Source organism: Hetaerina americana, unplaced genomic scaffold (assembly GCF_022747635.1).
Source record: "Hetaerina americana unplaced genomic scaffold, ioHetAmer1.1.p SCAF_7, whole genome shotgun sequence".
Classification (NCBI taxonomy): Eukaryota; Metazoa; Arthropoda; class Insecta; order Odonata; family Calopterygidae; genus Hetaerina; species Hetaerina americana.
This window is the reverse complement of record NW_027287316.1, coordinates 23,175,608-23,198,143: the sequence shown is the minus strand read 5'-3', so window position 1 is coordinate 23,198,143 and position 22,536 is coordinate 23,175,608. Positions and strand designations below refer to the sequence as shown.

At 39.9% G+C, this 22,536-nt stretch overlaps 1 protein-coding gene across 9 annotated transcripts in view; it reads left to right on the top strand.

Annotated features, from left to right (window-relative positions):
- Positions 1 to 5,451: 5,451 nt before the first annotated feature.
- The window catches only part of LOC139696671 (sodium/hydrogen exchanger 3-like), a 575,082-nt gene continuing 557,997 nt past the window's right edge, over positions 5,452 to 22,536 (top strand). For all 9 annotated transcript variants that reach the window (XM_071595493.1, XM_071595487.1, XM_071595490.1 and 6 more), the window contains exon 1: positions 5,452 to 7,511. In XM_071595493.1, coding sequence (XP_071451594.1) covers positions 7,127 to 7,511 — 385 coding nt within the window. In that variant the 5' untranslated portion in view covers positions 5,452 to 7,126. The remainder of the gene's footprint in view (positions 7,512 to 22,536) is intronic.

Below are 22,536 nucleotides of genomic sequence, written 5' to 3'. Positions count from 1 at the left end.
ATTTTTTAATTTTCGATTTTCTTATATCTCGCCGGTTCAAAAATGTCGCATAACATTATATCATAGCGTAAGAAATCTAACCTTACTTCAATTCTTTGGAATAACACTAGTTCCATTAAGATATGTCGTAAATAAGTCTATTCTTTAATCCATTATGCAAAGTTTTTCGCAGCAATATGCTTTGCTCTATGCTTTTCATCGGCTGGACACTAACTATGCATAATTTATATATCACAAGGTGAAAATCTCTATAAAACTATTCTTAAAACATGCTGTTTTGGCAATTGTAAGAAGTTGATGTTGCAATGGTTCTTTGTCAATGAGAGACTAGATTCAACAAGAGTATGAGGAAGCTTTTATAGTGTACACGTATATTGTAGATTATCGATCTCTGATTGACCAGAGGTCACACCTTCCACCTTATATTTTACATTTGAATAGATTTTGTGACTTCGCAACCACGAAATTAATTGGGTTCCGCGATTTCACCAGCCCTGCCGTAATGTATTGAAGAGCGCATTTTGAGGGCGGAACCGTTTTTATCTGTGCGCGATCAGGAGGGAAATTAATAATTTTTTATTCTTTGAAGTCTCTCATCCCCAGGTGTATCGTTACGGATGAACTGGTAGGGTAGAATTAATATCTAGCTCATTATAGACGACTGCCGAAATCGCATTGACCTTCCTTCCTTCCGATGAAAGAAACGGCGAGCGATCACTTCGCCCTCCCCCCCTTCCTTGTCTGCCCCGAATAATAACTGATGCCTAATCAGCGTCACCGAAACCTCGGAAGTCCAAGGAGAGAGCGACCCTGGCAACGCTTGTCCTTCCGCGATTTCTGCGGCAATTAGTCGTATTCCACCGACCGCTTACTGTCTCGTTTCCCCTCTCCCGTCCCGATTCTTTGCGGCTCAATTCCGTTCCTAATGAGCGAATCGCCAACTCCCTCACAACTCCCCCTTCTCCCATTGGCGGGGCCTATTATTCGTGTACCGTCGACTTTCGTGGAAGTTTTTAAATCATAGATCATAGATGTTGCAATGTATGTATATTTTGCAAGCATTCTGCCAAGATATATACTCGTAAAATGTTTGAAAAGCTCGCGGATGAGAGAAGAGAGGTCAATCATGAAAAAATTGAACTTTATTGAGCACGAGCTTTGTGGATTCGATTATATACTATTATAATTACTATCATAACAAAATGTACGTAACCATGTGCGTAGAAATGTCAAATACGAGTATATTGTCAAAAAATAAACCATAAATGTATCAATCACGTTTGATTTATTTATTCTTGTAGTTTTGTCAAATATTACAATGAATAATAATGATTTATAAAGGCTGTCGGTAGAATGTAGGTATAATACATTGAACATTGTTATTTAAGGCAGATAAAATGCCAGTGTATGAAATGGTACTCCTCCTCATAGTTATTAAATGGATTCGAAATTTGGCTATACCAGGAAAAGGATACATTTCGACTTAAGCTATGTGTGTGTGCTGGCGGTCATTGAGGAGTATTTTTCAGTGAAAATAAAAGATACAGGGGGGAGGAATAGATGGTTCGTGAAGTTATTGGGTGAACCGGTAATAGACAAAATAAGATATTATTTTGCTACGTTGGCTTGGTCACGTCGAGTAAATAAGCGGAATTCATATGAATAAATAGATGGTACGTGAGAGAAGTGTATGATGTTTAGGGCTTCAGAGAGAGTGAATAGTTTGAGAAGGAGTGGGAGCCCATCATGGGTGAATGTGGTCGAAGAGGATCTAAAGTCACTTGCCGTGGGATTTTCTCATGGAAGAATCTGTATGAAGCAATACATGAATGTTACAGAGGTGAAATAAGAAGGTGAGGATAGTGCAGCAAGAAGGAAATCTGTGAAAGGGATCTGAGATGTCATCGTGAATACCATTTCATCATTATCGCCATCCGTAACGTTATTTCTCCTACATAGATCAGTTGGCGAACATGGATCATGCGACTCAACGCCATTGATTTGTCGTATCACCTGGAATCGTATTTGTCGTATCACATCCTCGAGCCACGATAAAAATTAACGTAATCAAGTGCCTTTTTCCTTTTTTACAAGAATTTCTTCAGTAATAGATCTGCCAAATTTCACAGAAAATGACGTAATACAAAACAAACCATATTTAACGCAGGTAATTCTTTGATTTGGTATCCCATGACTCCTCCCAATTCGTTCGTACATTAGGAAGAGTCACTTCTGGAAAAAAAACCGACATTTCAACTATTGGTGCATGTAAAATTTACCTTTCTCTCCAATAGTATACAGTGAAAGAATATCAATATTTCGGGAGGGTTTTCATGGGAAAATTTGACTCAACTGATCGCTTTACAAATGAGCGTGATCGATGAATAACGGTGGATATTACTGTATTCGATTGTTTGTGGCTCAACTTTGTGGAAGCTCATGTTCATTAAATGAAGAACACAATGCATTTTCCCACTGTTCTTAATTAAATTATAAAATACATTGTGTCCTTCATTCAATAGATATTAGTTGTTATAATGATTGAAGACACGCCCATACTTATCTCGATAACAACTGATAAAAATTCTGAGACACTTTTTCCAATCTGTACATGGTAGTATCCTGATCAACACATGTTTTGTGACATAATTTTACATTTTAAAATTTTCGTTCGTAGTCTTATGAATGAGCATTACAAACTATATTTTTGAAATGTAAATTACCACGCAATTATGTACGCATGATTGTTTTAGTACGGTAATTAAGACAAAAATATAAAAGCCTTTTTTTCAATATTAAACTATTTAGTCCATTATTTATAAAAATTGGTCTCTGCTGACCTAATCATGTTTTGATCGCTATTTTATCATTAAAATTAAGCAACAACATGGAGACAGTGCAAACAGTTAATAATGAAGTACAGTATATAAGCATGAGCTAAAGAGCAGTTTATAAAACGTAATAAAAAGATAAAATGCGATAAATACCATGGGAGCGCACAACTTCACGAAAGGCAACATTTTAGATGTGATTATAATTTTAAACAGGGTTTTCAAAAGATACAACTCGCATCGAAATCCAGAATAATTTTCTTTATTAGTACTGCATGGAAAAGTCGCAATATGTTTTTATTATCGCTATATTCTCCTGTGCGAATCATTTGTGTGATCATTGTGATTAATTCCTTAAGTTTTGTGAAAAACAACGATCTATAGTCTTTACCGCAGTTCCAAATGTTGCCATGAATTTAATTGCCCCTTTCTGTAATTTTGGCATCAAAGCCTTACAGAGTCGCTGTGATATTTCTACTTATGGTGATTTTTTGACATAAAAGTTTCTCGGGTAGCTTTATAACAAGATAGTAAAGGAAGACATGCTGGTACGTATTTATTAACAAAGTGAAACACATTTCACTCTTCAAAAAGTTAAGAACGTCTAGAAAAAATACCTGTCTTTTGCATTATATGTATCCTTACTGAAGAATTGGCCTCATAATGTTTTCAACGAACTTTATGATGGACATTCATTTTATGATTATAGGATGAACTTTCATATGATTTCCTCGTACTTTCAATATAAAAGTTATGAATAGTCATTTCTATTGATTAATTAAATTAATCGTCACAGCAATTGCAGAAACAGATACAGGAGTACGATAGCCATTGCAGTTTACAAGCGTAGTTTCATATAGTTAGATCTCACTGCACAAATTAGCAAAAATTATAACAGTTCAAATTTATTACGAAATATTAAAATCTATCAATATAAAAATTAAGGCATCACATTATTCAAAATATACCTATATAAAATTATTTTACAAACTCGCCGGGATGGTAGATATTAAAAAGGGAGAAATTATCGACCTGAGAATATGTCCAATTAAATCAATGGAACCCTATATAAATCCTAATTATTCTATGAAATAAAATGCTTCGACAATAGAGTCCAGATAAGTTGCGCAGCTAGGAACAACGCCACGTGACCTATTATATTTACAGCTAAATACTAAACTGATACAAAAATAAGTTTAATGCATGATCCTGATATAAGATATAGGTAGACTAAAGTTATGTTATTCCATTACGATGCGAATGTTAACTTTTTTATACAGTCTTAATTCAATGATACTTCCATTATACTTTTGTATGTGCATATTGGAAAAGATAAGGAAAAAACTTGTAATTCTCGCCATTTTATTGCCACGACCCGGGTCCCGATTTCTTGTGTCATCTGAAGAAGAAGCGAGGAGTTGAAAGCTGGGTCGTGAAAACGAAGCATTAGAGTTTGTGTTAGTTACAAATGTTTCTTTCTATTCCTTTGCCAGTATGGGAAGTTTTCACGAATTTGGAACAGTGAATATACTATTTGCGTAAGTGAACAGACTATATTAGTATAACATTTATCTCTATATGAGATTTATGAACATGGAATATTATTTCTGCCAACTTTGTAAGTCACTACCCATCAAATCACCTAGTTAACCTGTTGGTTATCACTGCCTACCACTAGATATCCTGAGATAATAGGCAGGCTTAAAAAAGTGGGCCATGAACAGAAATGGTTGAAATATATACAATTATATACATTACTTGAATTATTGACCAGGAAAATTAAAAATTTAAAAAAATCAAATACATAAAATCTAAAGTAATACCCAATAATAAACAAATATTTTAACATTTCCCAATCAGTGTTAATTATTTCAGTGCTTGAAAGCATACTCTAATTAACCTAAACAGGTTATGTCAAAAAAGGAGCGAATACAATTTTCAACTTGATAGAAATATTCTGCTATTTCTTATATTTTACAACTTTATGTTTCCTTTCTTCTGTAGTTAACTGCAATTAATGTCAATACTTGATGGTAAAAATGCTTAATACCTAAAATCTATCCATTAACAAAGTTAAGTAATCCAGTTTTCCTCCGATAGTTTCGGAAAATAATACCGTTACCTTGGGTCCAAAAATACCGATATTTTTCGATGTCTCATAGAGAGAACACCTATAAGTCGACATATCTCATATGTTTTGTCATTCCCGCCGTACATCTTTCCATCTTTCACGGTCTATACCATCCCATCCCCCGCCTTCACTTATTCCGTAGCTGGAGTCCGTTTCTAAGTTGCTATAGTGCTGCCACTTCGGCGGGATTGGGAAACACGATGGGAATCAACCTGGAGGGGAGGAGCATTACGACGTTCGCGGGTCGGAGAAGGAAGGGGTGTGGAGAGTAGGGGGGATTCCTGGAGGGAGAGGCGGAGAAGGGTTTTGGAACGGAGCGAGTTATGGGAAAGGGCAGTAGGGAGAGGCGGGGAGGGTGAAAGTTTCGCCGGCTTCCGATAGGTCGCGGGCTGGTGATCAGCTGACTGAGCTGTCTTGGCCGGCTCTCTGGAGGCGGGCTCACGCACCTCTCTCCTTCCCTCTCTTTCTCTCCCTCTCTTGCCTCCACGACTCAGTTCATAACAGACCTCCTCGGGGTGAAAGACGTCCCGGCCACGGGCGTTGTAAAATGTGAAACTGATTCTCACCTTGCTTCATATCCTAGCGCACGACAAGAGCATTTATGTTCGAGGCGATTGGAGGATACTATCAGCAGCACCACCATCACCAGTTGCTGCTGCTCTTCCGTTCGACCAACCTACCACGGTTCCCTCCGATGCTGCTTGGTTGAACTCACTCATCGCACCCATTCGTTGACCAACAGCTAAAGGGTCCTCCGAAGTGCTCCCTCCAGAAGGAGCGGACAGCAACCCTTTCCCTGTTTTTCGGTGGTGGTTTCGTGTTTAGTCCAGAGGACGAGGCCGGGGGCGGGCGATCTTGAACGAGGAGGTGGAGGAATCGGGTTTGATTTTCCTCGGGCGGGCCATGGCGGGTTGAACGCGGCTAGTGGGCCCCGCGTATCGACCGGTCCCGGCAGGGCTAAGGGGATCGAGCAGTGCAGTACGGTGGAGGCACAACCTCTCGTCTCCCACCCCCCGCCCGCGCTCAGCTGGTTTACAAACACGATACTCACACTGCTCTCCATTCGCCATTGCCCATCACCCCCTCTGAGGAAATTTAACCTCGCGGCATCGGGGGCTCCTGATCTGCGAGAGAATAGGCACGCCTTTCTAACCGGCGTTGACGTCGAGTTAAGCCGCGAGCAAGTCATTTCCGAGTCTTGAGGAAGCTCTTCTGTGTGACGACGACGATGATGATTCTTCGACGTTCCACGTACAGGTATCGCAGACACCCACAGCAGGTCGCATTTCCCCCCGCGTCGCTGAAGAGGTCACTCAAATGCGCGACCAAAGTTTCCTCCAAGGATCCGTACTTCAGCCGCACTTAGTGATGACTTTTTAAAATTTACTCCATGCCGGCTTACAGAATAATTTTTTGCGTTTTGATTTCCTATTGAACCTCGAGTTTATTCTTTCAATAAATTTACGAGGGGAAATAGTCTCCGTCCCCAAACAGCTTTTCAGTCTTCAATCCACCCCTTCCTCAGATGTGAATTTCGCCCGCTGCTTTGAAGAATTTGGCTTCCCAAGAGCCCTAGTGTGTGCGTTTGTGTTGAATCAACTGAGGTGGAATTTTGTGTTTTGAACCCGTGCTGTGCTTTATTTGATGTTATGGTGATGATGCACACGTCTATTTGATTTCTCCCTCTATAATTTCAAAGAAAATATGCGGGAGCGTCTTCTTTGAGGGGAAACTTGATAATATTTTATTGGCACTTAAGCTACCTTAAGCAAGCAAAAATATAATATTGTTATTTTATTACCACAAGAATCATTTGAGGTTATTTTCGCGTGCTTCTGGTGTTTATTCTGTTAGACCAGGTGACATTTTCGAGCTGAACTCTACACTGATCATTGTTTAACTTAGGAGGGAGTTAGTTTTATTATTTGCCAATCGCTTGCAACCTTTTTTTTTCAATTAAAAAATAAGCGCGTTGTGAAACTCACAATGGTTACTTCGGTCCCCTGTCATAAGAAGGGTCTCGTGTCCACCAGAGGCCGTTGTGGTTGCGCAGACTATGTCGAGACTTAGTGGTCCGGGCGTCGTCGCTTAGTTGAATCCTGAAGCAAAACCAAATCGCAATTTTTTAATTATTCACCGCACCCAACCAATAGGTCGCACCGCGATGGAGTCGTCCGATAGACGGAGTCGATCTCGACTTAGGTCACCACGGGGTCGTGGAGGGCTGCCACCGACCTATCTCCTGCCCCTCATCCTCGTGATGTTCATGGCTGTGGGGGTGGATTCCGACTCATCGCCGTTGATCGTCACCTCGCCGGTCGCGTCCCCGTCGGCTCCCGTGTCCGCCTACGCGGCGGACCCGTTGTCGGCATCGACCATGGCGACCGCCGGCTCGACCGAAGACTCGTCTTCGGGATACGGCGAGCATGCGTCCGGGAAGGATCCGTCTAAGGTGAAGAGGTATCCTGTGGCCTCCGTGGAGTTCGCCAGGGTGGAAACACCTTTCATCATCGGCCTGTGGATCTTCTGCGCCAGTCTCGCCAAAATAGGCGAGTACACCTCTTTAGAATTATATGGCACTCTCTGGGGAGAGGTCAATTTTGATTTACCTGTTAACCTTCTTAAAACCTGGTAACCATCGTACTTATAAAAAATGAGATACGGAATTTGCCGTGACCTGACTAAATTCACTCATCCTCAAAATTTCCGTCCAATTCTTTTTAAAAAACATCAATTGATTGTGTGAAACCGTGAATGCTTTCTTGAATTCAAAATATTTCATTATAAAGACGATCTTAATAAATTTATTATGGCCGAGTAATCTTCTCGGTTCCAAGAAACTGCGGGAGATGTAGCAGCAGTAACTTTTGACGGAGTCATCCGCTAATATGAATTTCAATGCAACAATTTCAGAGGGTAAAAATCATTCGCCTAGACCGGGATCCCGGCCAAGGCGAATGATTTTTAGATTGAAATCTTCTACGTGCGTGTTGCTACAGTACTTTGGCCACAGTATTATTCAGGAGGGTTTAAAAACTCGGTATCTTCTTATTATTGCTTTTTCTTTATGATAATATTCCTCCTCCATGTATAGTACAGTTGCGTGAAACGAAGCCTGGCAGATATATTGTATACAGCATATATATCTGAAAAATTATGCCTCCTCCCTATCGCGTCTTACGGAACAATAATAGCTATCATGTAGGTCAGTTGACGCTAACCTATGGAAAACATGCCTCTATTGACCTCCATGGAGTTCCACCTTGCCCAGCCACGGGCATTGTGTATTATTAAAGAATGCAGTGGGCCTATGTTCATTTCCTCCAACTTGTAGAAAGTGAACAAGACTCTCTTTAAAGTCTAAATGACTCACCAAAGACAAATGCTTGGTTTGGGAAAAAATGGATTATTTTAAACGTGTAATTATAGTAGAAAAAAAGGGAAAGATTTTTCAGCAATATGTGGGATGCAGTTATCACATTACACTAACATTAGAATCAACTTGACAAATGTGTGTGTATTTTGGCAGTCCAGTGATGTTCTACGAGAGTAGGTAGGTAGACTTGGTAGAAAGACCCAGTCTCTCGATGGAGACTTGGCGTCATATGTTTGGCACATATTATTGGAAAGGTTCACCTTCGAATTGGTTTAAATTACTCCAGCCATTAATCAAGTGACGTTTGTCGCATCTCGATCCCTTTGGAAACATTTATGTGTTGGGATAACTGCTGATAAATATTTTAATATCAACAAAGCTACACATTACAGTACTAACACGTAATATGGTACTGGTACTAAGGATTTCGTTGACTTTTTCCTCGTGGATTTTTCAGCTCAATGGGAACTATTGCTCACCACTAGTCATAAAAGATTACCTCATCGTGAATTTCAGTATTGATTTTTCATTTTGTTTTTTGCTGACCCAGTCCGGTTGGGCTCCTGGACTGCATTAAGGCCCTCGACAGAAATATGAAACGCGACGATCTCTCATAGTTGGTTGATCATTATTGTTTTTTTGAACCGCGAATCGTTTTCAGTTCTCTGCGCGGCTGAAGTTTGAGACGTTTTGTAGCAGATGATTAATTCAGGAATAAGATGGGAATTTCTACCCCGCCTTGAATTCCTATCCCAAATCGGCTACCACGTTTCCTCCGAAGTGAAAAAGTTTCCACAAAGTGGAATCGCATGACACTATCGATATTTTGAAACTTTTTTATACTTCGTGGTGTTGTATTTTTAATAATTTATCTTTGAACGTATTGTTAATTATTGTTAATAAGCGTGTATTGATGCCGTAAGTACATATACTTGGTATTGAAATCAAACCCAAGTTTATCGGCCTTAGAATTACAGAAAACTATATATTTATCCCTCATTATAAATCGTTACTTAAGGATCTTATATATATATATATATATATATATATATATATATATATATATATATATATATATATATATATATATATATATATAAACACGCACATATATAATTTGTATATAACGCACATATATAATTTGTATATAACGCACATATATAATATGTTTCATCGCACATTTTTAAGCATGTGGAAGACAGGAGCAATGAAAATGTGACGGCAATTGAAATATAAAATTACATTCTAAAATCCGATCCGATTCCGATCGTGGGGACAACAAAAACGGTTGCAGATGATTCGCTTATTTTTCATGTTGCTTCGAAGCTGCGTGTGTCTAATTGACTCATACAGTGTACGCACAGGTGCACGGAAGACCAAGGTCAGATTTCTTTCACCGCATTACTCTCTCCGCGTTACCTTTGGCGCGCTACATGACGCTCGTGGCATTGGGCCCGGATTAAATTGGGCGCTGGGTGTATCGTGTGGCGTACAAAAATATTCCAGTCAAGCAAACCTCGGCGCGATTTATAATTCAAGGGCCTAGTCGTTGCGAAACGTTACGCCGATGAGCGTGGTGTGTACAAAGGGTTGAAATCAGTATATTGATCGCGAGGGTGATGCGAGGCCTGTGTTTTCGTACGGGGGAACCATCTTGTTTGTTTATCTTTTTAGTTTCCGGATCCCTCGCCGCGTGCAGCACCAGCGCTCACGCGGTCTTTTCTCGTTGGATGCCGGATATCCTTGTGGAGAAGTGCGGTGTTGTGCGCCCTCAGGGTTCATACATCCGCATCCACGCAATATGCCGTCATAGGAGAATTCAAAAGGATGGGTCGGCTGGGGTTCCCCTGAAAGTAACGCAATATTCAAGATACGTCGTACTTGTCCATTAATACTCTGAATTGGCAATTTCCTTGTTTGTGTATGCATATATAAATGTGTGTGTGTACGAGGCCTGTCCAAAAGGTATCGTGAACTTTGAATTTCCGCGGGTTTCGTACATTTGATTTTTGAGCTTTTTGTGGCGTTATGTTGGTGCTTATGTCTCTCAATTATGCCGCAAAGTTCGGCCATTTTGAACGTTCAGTTAATTGTTGACATCTGTTTTGCTTGGGCGTGTTTCGGCTTGTCTTGGATTTTTGCCTGTTCCAAAAAATGGATCAAAGAATCTGTATCAAATGTTGTGTGAAAAACGAAATTAAGTGCGCCGACGCATTCCGAATGTGGACTGTGGCATATTGAGAAGCTACCTTGGACCGAAGCAACTTTCATCGGTGGTACAAAATGTTCTCAGAGGGCCAAGAAGATATGAAGGACGAAGAGCGTACCGGACGCCCGAGCACGTCAACGACAGACGAAAACATAGATGAAGTGAAGAAAATAGTATTGGCCAATCGTCGAACCACCGTTTAGAGAAGTTGCTGAGGGCCTAAACATATCGATTGGCTCGTGCCATTCTATTTTTACCAATGATTTGGGCATGACATGGGTCGCCGAGGAATTCGAACCAAAATTACTCAATTTCGACCAAAAACAGCAACGCATTAACATTGCTAATGACTCTGTCCACGACGACCCAAATTTGGTTATGATGTGGAAACTGAAGCTCTATCATCTCAATGGAAGCTGCAGCACGAGCCAAGACCGAAAAAACCACGCCAAGTTCGGTCGAATGTGAAAGTTTTGTTCACAGTTTTCTTCGATTGCAGGGGCGAGGTGCATCATGAGTTCTTATCACAGGGTAGAACGGTAAGTAAGGAATATTACCTGCAAGTTATGCGCAATTTGCGCGAAGCAATCCGTCACAAACGCCCGGATTTGTGGAAGAAAGAAAATTGGCTTTTGCACCATGACACTGCCCCTGCTCGTACATCGTTGCTTGTGCGCGAAATTTTGGCCAAAAACAACACACCAATGATGCCGCAGCCACCGTATTCCCCAAACCTGGCCCCAGTGACTTTTTCTTGTTACCGAAACTGAAGAGGCCCATGAAAGGACGAAGCTACGCTACGATTGACGAGGTAAAGGCTGCATCGAAGGAGGATCTGAACAAGATCACAAACAATGATTTTTTGAAGTGCTTCGAGGATTGGAAAAAACGTTGGTAGAAGTGTATAATATCTAATGGGAATTACATAGAAGGGGACAAAATAGATATTCATGAATAAATAAATAATTTTTGAAAAAACACGAAAGTCGCGATACTTCTTGAACAGACCCCGTATATATTATATGTGTGTGTGTGAGTGTTGATGTATGTATATATATATATATATATATATATATATATATATATATATACAAAACAAAAACATATAAACACAAAAAAGAAAGGAATCTCACACGTTTTCGAATTTCAGTAGTCAAGCCACCTTTCTCAAAGAAGGAGCTGACAGTTCAAGACAAGGGACGGACAGACACTCAAAAACAAGGAATTTGCCAATGAGGCAAGTACGACGCAAAATTTTAAGAATAAGTTACTCTTTGTACTCTGATGATCTCTTTCGTCTTATTTGTACGGCATTTTACTTAAAACATTTTTAAACGTTGAAAATTAAAAAAAAATTATTTGGTAAAATGCCGTAAAAATAAAAGAAAGAGATCATCAGAATACGAGGAGTCAATTATTCTGAAACTTTTTTCATTTCCAAATGAGAATATTTTTTTCATTTCTAAATGAATATATTTTTCTTGATTTCTTCGTTCAACCGCCACAATAACAACGTATAAAACTCTCCATTTATCGGTTGTCCTTTTTATCAGTAATCGATGTAGATGATTCGGTGAATATCCCAAAAAATGGCCATCACCTTGTCGGCCTATTTCACCGTCTTCGCATTCTTCGTAGTCTTCGCACTGGGAACAAACGTATTGAAAGGTCCACACCGTAGACATGAGATCAAGCTAAATAGTATTTTCATAGCTTATTGACCTTTTTTTCTATGCAAACTTAATGCTTTACTCTCACGCAAGTCGTAATTTTCGCGTTGTTAATGTCTAACTCGACTGAAGTGTTTGGTTTCAATTCCAAGACTTGCTACCCCTCAAGTTATAGCTTGAAGTCTTCAAGTAGGGATTTCGTTAGTTAGTACGAAGTTTATAATTCGAATTGTTTTTACGCAGCTTAATCGATCTGAGAACAGTCAGATTCAGTAACAGAACATCAAGAACCGAGTCACTCTTTTCAGTACATCGGCATTAGTGTAAATTGTAATCGCATTTAGAACACAAATTCTTAGGGCGAATTCTATTTTCTTTTATCTGGTTGCTGTTCACCTCCTGAAGATTCGAAATATATCATTCTTTTCCCTGAATGGTCGCTTAATGTTCTTCTGTTCAGGAGAGTGGCCTGAATTCGATTACCTTTGCGATATTGATTTTATGTTAATGACCTACTCTCGTTCGGTGACGTTGGCTAGCATGCGGCGGGGGGCTTCTGACCTATTTTTGAATCGAACTAAAACTAATTATTGAAAATGAAAAAAATTAGTTTTGGTGAACTCTAATAATTTATCCTAGTTTTTGTCTTTGACATGTCGAGTAAGTAATTGAAAGTTTGGATAACTCGTGAGTGATTGGTGCTCAGATTAGTGAATCTTTTTGCATGCACTATAATGTAAAGAAATGAAACGCCATGTTCGACGAAGATATCAAATACTTCATATCTAATCCTCATCTGAATCTGTTATTTATTCTTCAAAGTTTCTCTTTGCCTCCTGTTTATATTTACCACAATGAGCAGAATGCGAGCTTATTGATGGAAATAATAAATTTTATCACGAATTTAATGGATCAAATAAAGTGAATACAGGGTTTAATTAACGAGAAATGAAAGATTCTTCGGCTGGTGTCACTTTCTTAGAAAGAAACTCGGTGCTCATACCCGAAATTTAATTCAATAGTGAAAATATAAACTTATATTTTTTTACATTTTCTCAAGTTATAAATTGTCATTTTGAATGAATTAGTAAATATTTGATGGATATACTTATAAGGGAGGTAAGTACGTAAGGGAGGTATAATTTTATTGAAGAAGAATAGTAATGTGTATCGAGCAGTATCCCCGTTCATTATTAATACTGTACGCTATTTAGAGCTTTTATCTCTGGTATTTCTATACTGAGCTGCCTGGGAATCAAAAGATTTTTATTGGGAGTCGTCCGCTACCAGAAAGTGTAGGTATATTCTAAAACCGTTCCAAAATGAGTGTGACGAAACGGACGCCGTACATTTTTACTCCCTCCTTTTTCGTTTAACAACGAACTCTTTTATTGAGTGAAATTGGGACTTGTTTTGAACTAAGTTCACCTACAGCATATGTGAAAACTTGCACGTTTTATGAAGTTATTTTTAGTGAATACTTTTTCTCTTTTCCCTTACTCTCCCTTGTCTTCCCTTATCCCTTACCCCTCCCACCTGGTGCTTGCACTCCATGGCACAGATCTTTCGGTGAATATCGGGGTATTTAGGCAGATGTAGAAGGATTTTCGTGCACACGTCATGAAAATCCTTTAAGGGCTCGAAGACAGTTGAGATATACACAGGGTCCACTATAAAATTAATGCGCATTCTCTGGGAAAAATAAATTTATTGATTCAATTGATGGGGAAAGGGATTTTGCAGTGGCTAACGCACAGGCCCCCCGAGGGGGGCCGGGTTCGAAAACAGGAGGCGGCAGATAATTTTTATTAGTATCCCGATCCCTACTTGAGGTGCTTGGTGGAGATAGCACTTTGAGTGAGTACGACGTCCGTCGGATGGGACGTTTAAGTGCGGACCCCTTGGCGCCTTTCGACAAGAGTAGGCTAATACCGACGCCAGGTCCACCCTTCCTTTCCCATCCATCCCTAATGGCGCAAATGACCTACGCTGTCGGTCGCCTCCCTGAAAACTAATTCTTCTACTACTTGTAGAACTGCTTAATTTTCTCCAAAATACTTTCCCCCCTGCATCCATACAAATGTGGAGGCGTGTTTGCCACGTCTGGAAGGCACACTGAAACTCCTCGACGGGAATGTTTCTCAGGAACGTTGTAACATACTTTTGGATTGTCAACGGTTTCCCAATGTTTTCCTTTCAACTCTCTCTTCAGTCGGGTACATAAAAAATTCGCACGGAGCCAAGTTGGAACGGTAAGGGGGCTAGAAGACCACCGGGGTCCGGGCCAGGAAGTTGGTAACGATGAAGGACGTGTGGCTGGGCGCTCCATCGCGCCGAGTTGCAAAGTCGAAAAAACACACTTCACGCGGAGGCATGTCCTTCCGCTCAGACTACTCGGAGCAAACTGGCGACCGGCTGCGTTGGAAGGGCAGATCCCCCATTACATTTTCCGACCGGTTTTCCGCGCTACCGTTGATAGTTACGTCACAATAAAATCATGCGCATTACTTTCATAATGTGCCATGTATGATACTTGTATAAGGTTTATAGCTTTCGACAGCATGCGTGAGTAAACGAGATGTTTCGGAAATTTGACAACTCGGGAAAATTATCACGTGACGTCACCCCTACCTTACGTCGCAGGGTCCGGAGGGCGAGACGGTTACGCTTCAGTTCGCGGTGAGCGACGGGAAGGAAACCGCGCCCCATTCATTGCACAACGATCGTTCCGGAGGATCGGCTCGCATTTAAGTACGCGGGAATCGGGTACCTTAATACCTGGCCGTCCACCTTATAAACTGCGTAATCCGCGATCCCAAGTGGAATGCGTCTCTGTGACTGCCCTACCGTCACTTGTCCAATCAAGTTTTATTTCTCTCTCTTCCGCACCTTCCGCTTTCTCTCCCCCTTTCCCATCCCCGTTCGTCAAAGGATTATGCCTTCCTCGGTGGATGTCATCGACCTCCCGGGGGAGTCCTCCTCTGCCCTCATCCCATTCAGGCAGCAGCGACTGCTTGGGGCCCGTTCGTCGCCCTCCCTCCAGTCCCCCCTCGCCCACAACCATTTTACTCTATCCCGGGTCCCGTTCGAAATTTCTTCTTCGTATCCAAATCGCGAAAAATGTAAACTTTGACCGCCTCAATTCAAGTGGAGCGATGAATTGAGGGTTGGGGTTGTGAACGGTAAGTCTCCGGGACTGGACCGACTGCATGAAAAAACATAGAACGCCATTTTTTTACCCCCCACATGCTTTCGTTAAGTCGCTGATCATTTTTTGGTCTCGAGGATCTCTTCTTCTTCCTCATCCAATGCAGTGGTTCGCTTTGAAAAGAACAGAGTTAAAGTTAAAAGCCAATATTGCATCCTTGCTCAATTAATTGTATATCGTTCGTTGTCATTAATTAACAATGATTTTTTATTATTATCAGCTTAGTCTACTAAAATTTATACTTGATGATACGATAACTCTTTAGCTTTACATATTCTCCACCTCCATTCATTCCATCCAAAATACATATCTTTTCCTCCATCTGCCTTCTCCCCCTCTGAAACCCTTTTCGGCGTCCCATTGCCTCTCACTATATCCTGCATCCACTTGTTCTACCTCCTTTCAATTTCTCCCAGCAACCGTTTCTCCCTACCCAATCTTCCTAAAACATCGTTTGCTTTCCTTTCCATTCATTTTATTTATTTGTTCCTGTCCTCATCAATTCTCAAGTTTCCAATCTATGCTTCTCCTCTTGCCATAGAGACCAGGTTTCCGACCCATGCAAAATCACATACGTTTTCTGTAGCCTTTTCTTGACATCTTAACGTAAAATGTCTTGTCAATTTCCGTCTCTCTGTAAAGGAGCAAACGCTAATTTATAATTTGCTAAATAAATTCAACTAGCATTTATTTTCGTGATGTAGGCATATAACATGAATAAATAAACACAAAAAATCAATGTAGAAATGAATTGCCCGCCACTGTAAACCCCGTTTTATCTTCTCTTCTGGGTGGTAATAAATATTCTTGAAATATGAAACATATACAGGAAAATATAGAAAGATAAAAATGTCAGGTCCATAATGCTGGGGGAAGGTTTGGGCTGGACATTAAGCCGCTGCAAAGAGGAAACCATCCACTGACCAAGAGAATTAAGTTTGCCAGACTTAAAATAAAGATTTGCGAAGAAAATCCAAAAAAATGATGAATTTATAAGAAGTAATTTTAAAATATCAATATTTGCCTATAAATATATATATATAAATATAATAGAAAAACATTATTTGTCATGCTCTTCTATATTTTTATTGGTTTTGAATCATGGACAGCTTTTAACTAGAAATTGATACTTAATTATGCATGATGTTGTAAATATTAGATTAACAAGGTGACGCTTTTCAAATAAACGTCAAAGCAATCACAAATATATGGCAGTTATTTGCTTGGAAAGTATTTGCCGCGTAACCAGTTTAGTTTTGTCGCTGGAAAGTAAGCAAGTTGACGAAAATTAAGCAAACCAACACATAAACGGTCATCAAGAAGTAGTTAGTGTTTATGTTTCTAAAACTGTGTTCATATTCACCAATAAGGTGCCTAATTACCACAGACGTGGAAGAGGATGAGTGCACGGAAATTCGTTTGGGATCATTTGGCTCTTCTAAAATCTATCCCCTCTCATTCCTTGGGGGGGGGGGGAGGGGGGAGCTATCCTTTTGTCGCACCACCTTAAAATTATTAAAACAAATAATTAATAATCTTTTCATCACTTTTTTATTGAAGGAGTAGAGCGCGTGGCTTCCTACCATTATAAGAAGTTTAATAAAGCAATGGACGACGAAAAATTATAGCGGGGGATTACCGCCAAATGTGATAATAGTGAAATGGGGTCAGACTCAACCTAATGAAACCTCGTGTTGAAAATTTAAAAAACCTTGGAGATTCGTGAAAGGTTTATGTTGTGCTACAATCAGATCCAACACAGTTGACAAATTTGGATTCCTGTGTGACGAAACACCGTAATGAGAACTTTTCGTGGGATTTACAGTTTTTGGTGAATGTCCTTGTTTATTTTGATGACAGCGTGCTTCCCACGCGATAGCTCTCTTCAATTGGGATCGTCGATTCAAGATCCTTGATGCCAATTGGCTGCTTAGGTACTGACATTTGGTGTTTGATAGAACATGCCTTATCCCCAATTAATTTCAAACATCGCTTAGTCAGTTTTCCGTAAATTAGCAGAAAATGAAAAAGAGTCCTAAATGGAATAGTGCGAATTAGCAGGTGGCAATTATGCAGTGTAATTGCGTCATTGTGTGGCCTCTCGCTCCCTTTTCATCACATTAGTCCTTCAGTTCAAAGTCGGGTTTCTGCAGCGCTCGATTCCATCCTATTCAGCGTTAATTTTCTCACGCCCAGATTGCTTTTCCGCATAAAAGAATACTATCACCTATGAAAATGACCCTCTGAATGCATTTCCGTAAGTTCTTGAAAATAAATATAGTTGATGCACATTTTGTCCGTATATTCCAAAACTACATTGTGGCCGTGCATTCTTACAAACCTAACTCAATTTTGTGCATCAGGTCTGTAACTTGACACTCCTTTGGACTTAATCTCATAAAATTCAACTAGTGTTTCTGTAATATATTTATGTTCTGATAGCATAAATTGCAGGTAATTAAAATAATAATTTTGGGAACCTTGGCGAAGATATAAAAGTTATACCCAAGGACAGGCCAGGACAACACGTAAATAAAACCTAAAATCACAGTTATCAACCCGAAGGTTGGTTTGATAGGTGAGAATTGAGGTCACCCAGTACTAAGCCCAACGACGTGTGAAATTCACTCATTAGCAGGGCAATAAGGTGAGCCAACTCCTTTCCCTGTGCCGCCTTTTTTTTCAAGGAAGAAGTGGTACCCGAAAAATCACACAACTTGGGTGAAGCTGTGGCTGCCCAGAGGCGTCCCCGGAAATCAAACCCAGGCTCTCCTGTTGGTAGTACAGCGCTCTAGCCACTGGACTACCACCTCTCCAAACACGTGTGAATTAGGACAATATTTTCCATGCTTTAGGTGTTTGGTCATTTGGTTATGTGCAACCAAAGAGTGCTATGGTTCGGCCTTGTGATATTTCATCCTATAGTGTAGTTTATAGATCGTTAGGGTAATAATTTTTTGTAGACACTTAGAGAGCGGAGTACTCTAAGGAGAAAAATAGCAGTAATAGTGAGCTCTCGGTATATCGTCATCGTTATATCATCAAGGTCTGATTCGTTGGTTGAAACTGACTGCACATCATCGTGGGTTTCGCCCATCTGTCATGGCGTCCGACGTTCCACTTCCCCTCGGAGTATATCTGTTCCATTCTCTTCTTCAGTCTTCTTCAATTTCACCTCAACGAGTACTCCTCCTTCCCTATCATGTCTAAATTTTCATAGTTCGTCTTCTACGCCCTTCATCATTAGTCAATATTTCAATATGAGGCAGGTATTAAAATATAGTAGTTAGTAGTTTTTAGGGGAGGCGACCGACAGCTAAGGTCATTTGCGCCATAGGGAATGGACAGGAAAGGATGAAGGGTGGAGAGAAACCCGGCGTCGGTATTAGCCTGCTCTTAACGAAAGGCGCCAAGGGGTCCGCAGTTTAACGTCCCATCCGACGGACGGCGTACACACTCAAAGTGCCCTCCACAAAGCACCTCAAGTAGTGATCGAGATACCTCTGAAAAATATTCAACACCGCCGGGATTTGAACCCGCGCCCTCAGGGTGGGAAGCCAGTACGTTAGCCCCCGCACCATCTCGATCCCCGTATTAAAATATATCTGACCGTAAAGATAAATTCACTCTCTTTTAAAAGTTTGAGTTGCTATTTATTTAGACAAATTGTATAAGCGTACAGTATTTTGTTACATTACTACGATGATTGGGCAAGTGACCACACAAATGCTATCTTATCAAATTACTTGGTGATCAAGCACCACGGGTTAAAAAAATGATTTTAGAATATTCAATGTCCTTTATCACTATAGTTTGTATCAGGTTCAGCTAAATTCATTTCAGTATATTATTGCAAACGATGTTATGTTTAAATTAAGTCTATATTGATCATTTTTATTTGCTTAAGGCTGGCCCAATTTTCATTGCTCGAGTTCACCTTCATTTACGGTATAGATGTGTGTACATATATTACTTTTAAATTATATTTGAAACAATTTCAAATATTTGGCAGAGATGAAATAAAGTTTTACCAAAAAAAAGCATTTTGTCGATTGGAGGAAGTTTATTTATTGCCTCGATCTTTTTTGGGTTCGTTGGTTATTTAATGTATCACCATATAAACCGCCTGGGTCGACAATACATTAATTTTTTCCTCAAAATGATCATCTTTTTCGTCATCGAATGTTGAATGAGGCAAGAAAACTTCAGTGTCTTGGGATAGATAAGGTGTAGAAAGTTAGTAAAATAGGATAAAAGAATATCCAACTGTTTAACGCCTTTATCCCTTGACTCTTCGTCTTTGATCGTTTCCAACTCGGAAGATTTGTGTGAAGGGTTTTTTTCCTTGTCGTTTAAGCCGTCGCAATACTACCATTCACATAACATTCTATGCCAGTCTTGGTTAAAAATGAAAATAATATTTTGGACACGAAGAAAACAAACATTTTGTACCAAATATGACGATTTCGAGCCGACAAGTGTATGCAAAAATAAATGCTTCATGGAAAGAGGAAAGAAATGCGGTTTTTATGGAAGAGGTAAAGAATAAAAAAACTAATCATTGATTCCATTTCATTGCCTGTCATCGCTGTAAGCGTACATTTATTTTATCATGACGTGTCGTCATAGTGAAGTTTCTCTAGTCTTGTTCTTTTGAAGCCTCAATTTCTTAAATGCTGCGCTCGGCGCGGATTAACGGTTGTATAAGAGTGGGATTCTAGTTGGGGCGCCAATCCACAAGGGTCATTAGCTGCAAGTCAGTATCGGGAAAGTAGACGTTGTATAGGTTTTATTACGTTTCTATTTCACGAAATTTATGCAGTTATAAATTTCTCTTAAAATTCTTCTCTTGGTATGACTGTTCAAAGAAATAGGCAAGTGCTATAATACCATGTAGTTTTCAACTGAATTTAATTAATAATTACATTAGACCACGTGCCCAATGACCATTTATTTCGACGTAACCCATGCACTAATAATATTCTGAATTAATTCTTGAAAAAAATTAATGGAGGAGTTACTCATATTCCATGGGATAATTTGCGATTAAATATGGTACTCAATTGCAGTTCTGCCCACTGTCTACATCTATATCTAATTGTTATTCACTGTGTTAGTTTACAGTTGGATATTTGCACATTTATAAGAAGTAAGAGGCTTATCTTGGGCTTCAACGCTGGTCAGTTCGAATGGCATACTCTACGATTCACCACTTTTAAGACGTAGTCTTACGTAGCGCGCCCATAAATAATACGTAGGTTCGTCTGTTCTGATTTTAGTTCTCGTCCATACTCTAGAATGAGTGTTGAGGTTCTTTAATTGCATTAAAGTGGTGAAGTGAAAACCCATTCTCATAGAGTCTCAGCAACTAGCTCTGAGGCAGTGCAGTCTGCATTACGAATTCATGCACTCCGTGATCGACGCTTTCTCGGAGTTACTTCCTCCGGCAGAATTTGCGGTTTCTTGGTGGGCTGCTCCCTTCGCCCCGTTGAATCCGGGTTTTTTTCTTGCCTTCACACAGGCTTGGGGATTGGGTTAATCGGTTAAACTTGCGCACGTTGCCTATTGATATAATTAGGAGTTTATTCTTCGACTATGGAGGTGTAAGGCAATCAAAAAAGCGATTGTGCTCGAGTTAATAATCCGCGTGAGGCAGGCATGCCAATAGTTTAATTTAGATGATAATACGAGTGCGTATTCCTTATATATGAATATTATATCCTGTTTAAAAATCGGACATCACAGATCACTAAACTCAAGAGTTTTGAATATCGTGGATCAATAACGTACATTTAGTTTTGAAAAAGCACATATTGTAATTATTATTAGCGAAAGTGATTTTTCGGGTACCAGGTCTTCCTGGGAAACCATAACCGGGACAGGGAAAGGAACTGGCCCCCCTACCCTGATGTGGGAATTTTCACACGCCGAATAGGGCTTAGTACTGGGTGATCTCTACCATCACCTACTAAACCGACCTTCGGGTTGATTACTGTGTCTATGGTTTATGGTAACTATTATTATTGGTAATCTACCGTTTATGTTAGATTGTGTGTGGGTACAGGCAGAGTACCGTTAGATGTCTAAGCCTCGCTTAATCTTACACAACCTGGCACGCCACACTACGTGATAATTTTCTTAAATTCTGAATACATATTTTCCCCATTCCCTCTGTCCAACATGTCTATTTTTTCCTACCCCTCCTTCGCTTGCTTATTATACTCCCCTCTATCACAGTCTTCATCATTCGTTCGCCTTATCAAAATACTCAACGTTCGCTTTCCTTGCCTCCTTTGGACATCTCCTAGCAACCCCTTATCCTTTCCACTATGCCTATTACTTCTTCGTTTATTTTCATTTCCGTCCATTTTACGTTTTCCCTTTTCCACACCCATATTACAATAGCTTCCAATTCATGTCTATCGTTCTGTCTCAAAGATCATGTTTTCGCACCGCAAAAAGCCATGCTCCACATCAAAGTTAAAAAAAAACCCCAAACATTTATGAAATAATTGTTAAAGATTTACTTTATTATTATGAAATAGTGATGGCACATTTTGAATTATCAAAACTTGTTTAATTGTATCAAAATTATAAATGTTATAATTGTTGCTTACTGCTCGGAAAAATCTCCATGGACCACCGGTTGATGACCGCTGTTCTCTCATTTTGGATGAGCTGGTATTAGGCTTTTTTTAAAAAAAACAAACATTTCGAGATCCAACTGGTACAGGTCGACTTTTACGTTTTGTCTTTAAGAAAAACAAGCTATATTTGTTACCTTTAGATTCTCGTACGGTGATTTAAAAAACCCTGTAGTTATCTCACACTGATAATTATAAGGGTTAATCCGTTAAAAGCACATCGCGTGCCTCGTTTACCCGTGACAAAAAGCTTTAGGTTTCGGTTTTAAGTGGCGTCTCATACTTCCGACCCTTCCACCATTTCACTCTGCGATTTTTGGCTATTTCCAGCGGCGAAGATCGCATTCCATAGCCGCAAATTTTCAATCCAGGTCACTCATACATCTGAAATTGACTGTGGTCAAACATGAACTCTACTGGAGCGTTCTCGGCGGCCATGGTATCATGGCGCCGACATTGTAAGAAAC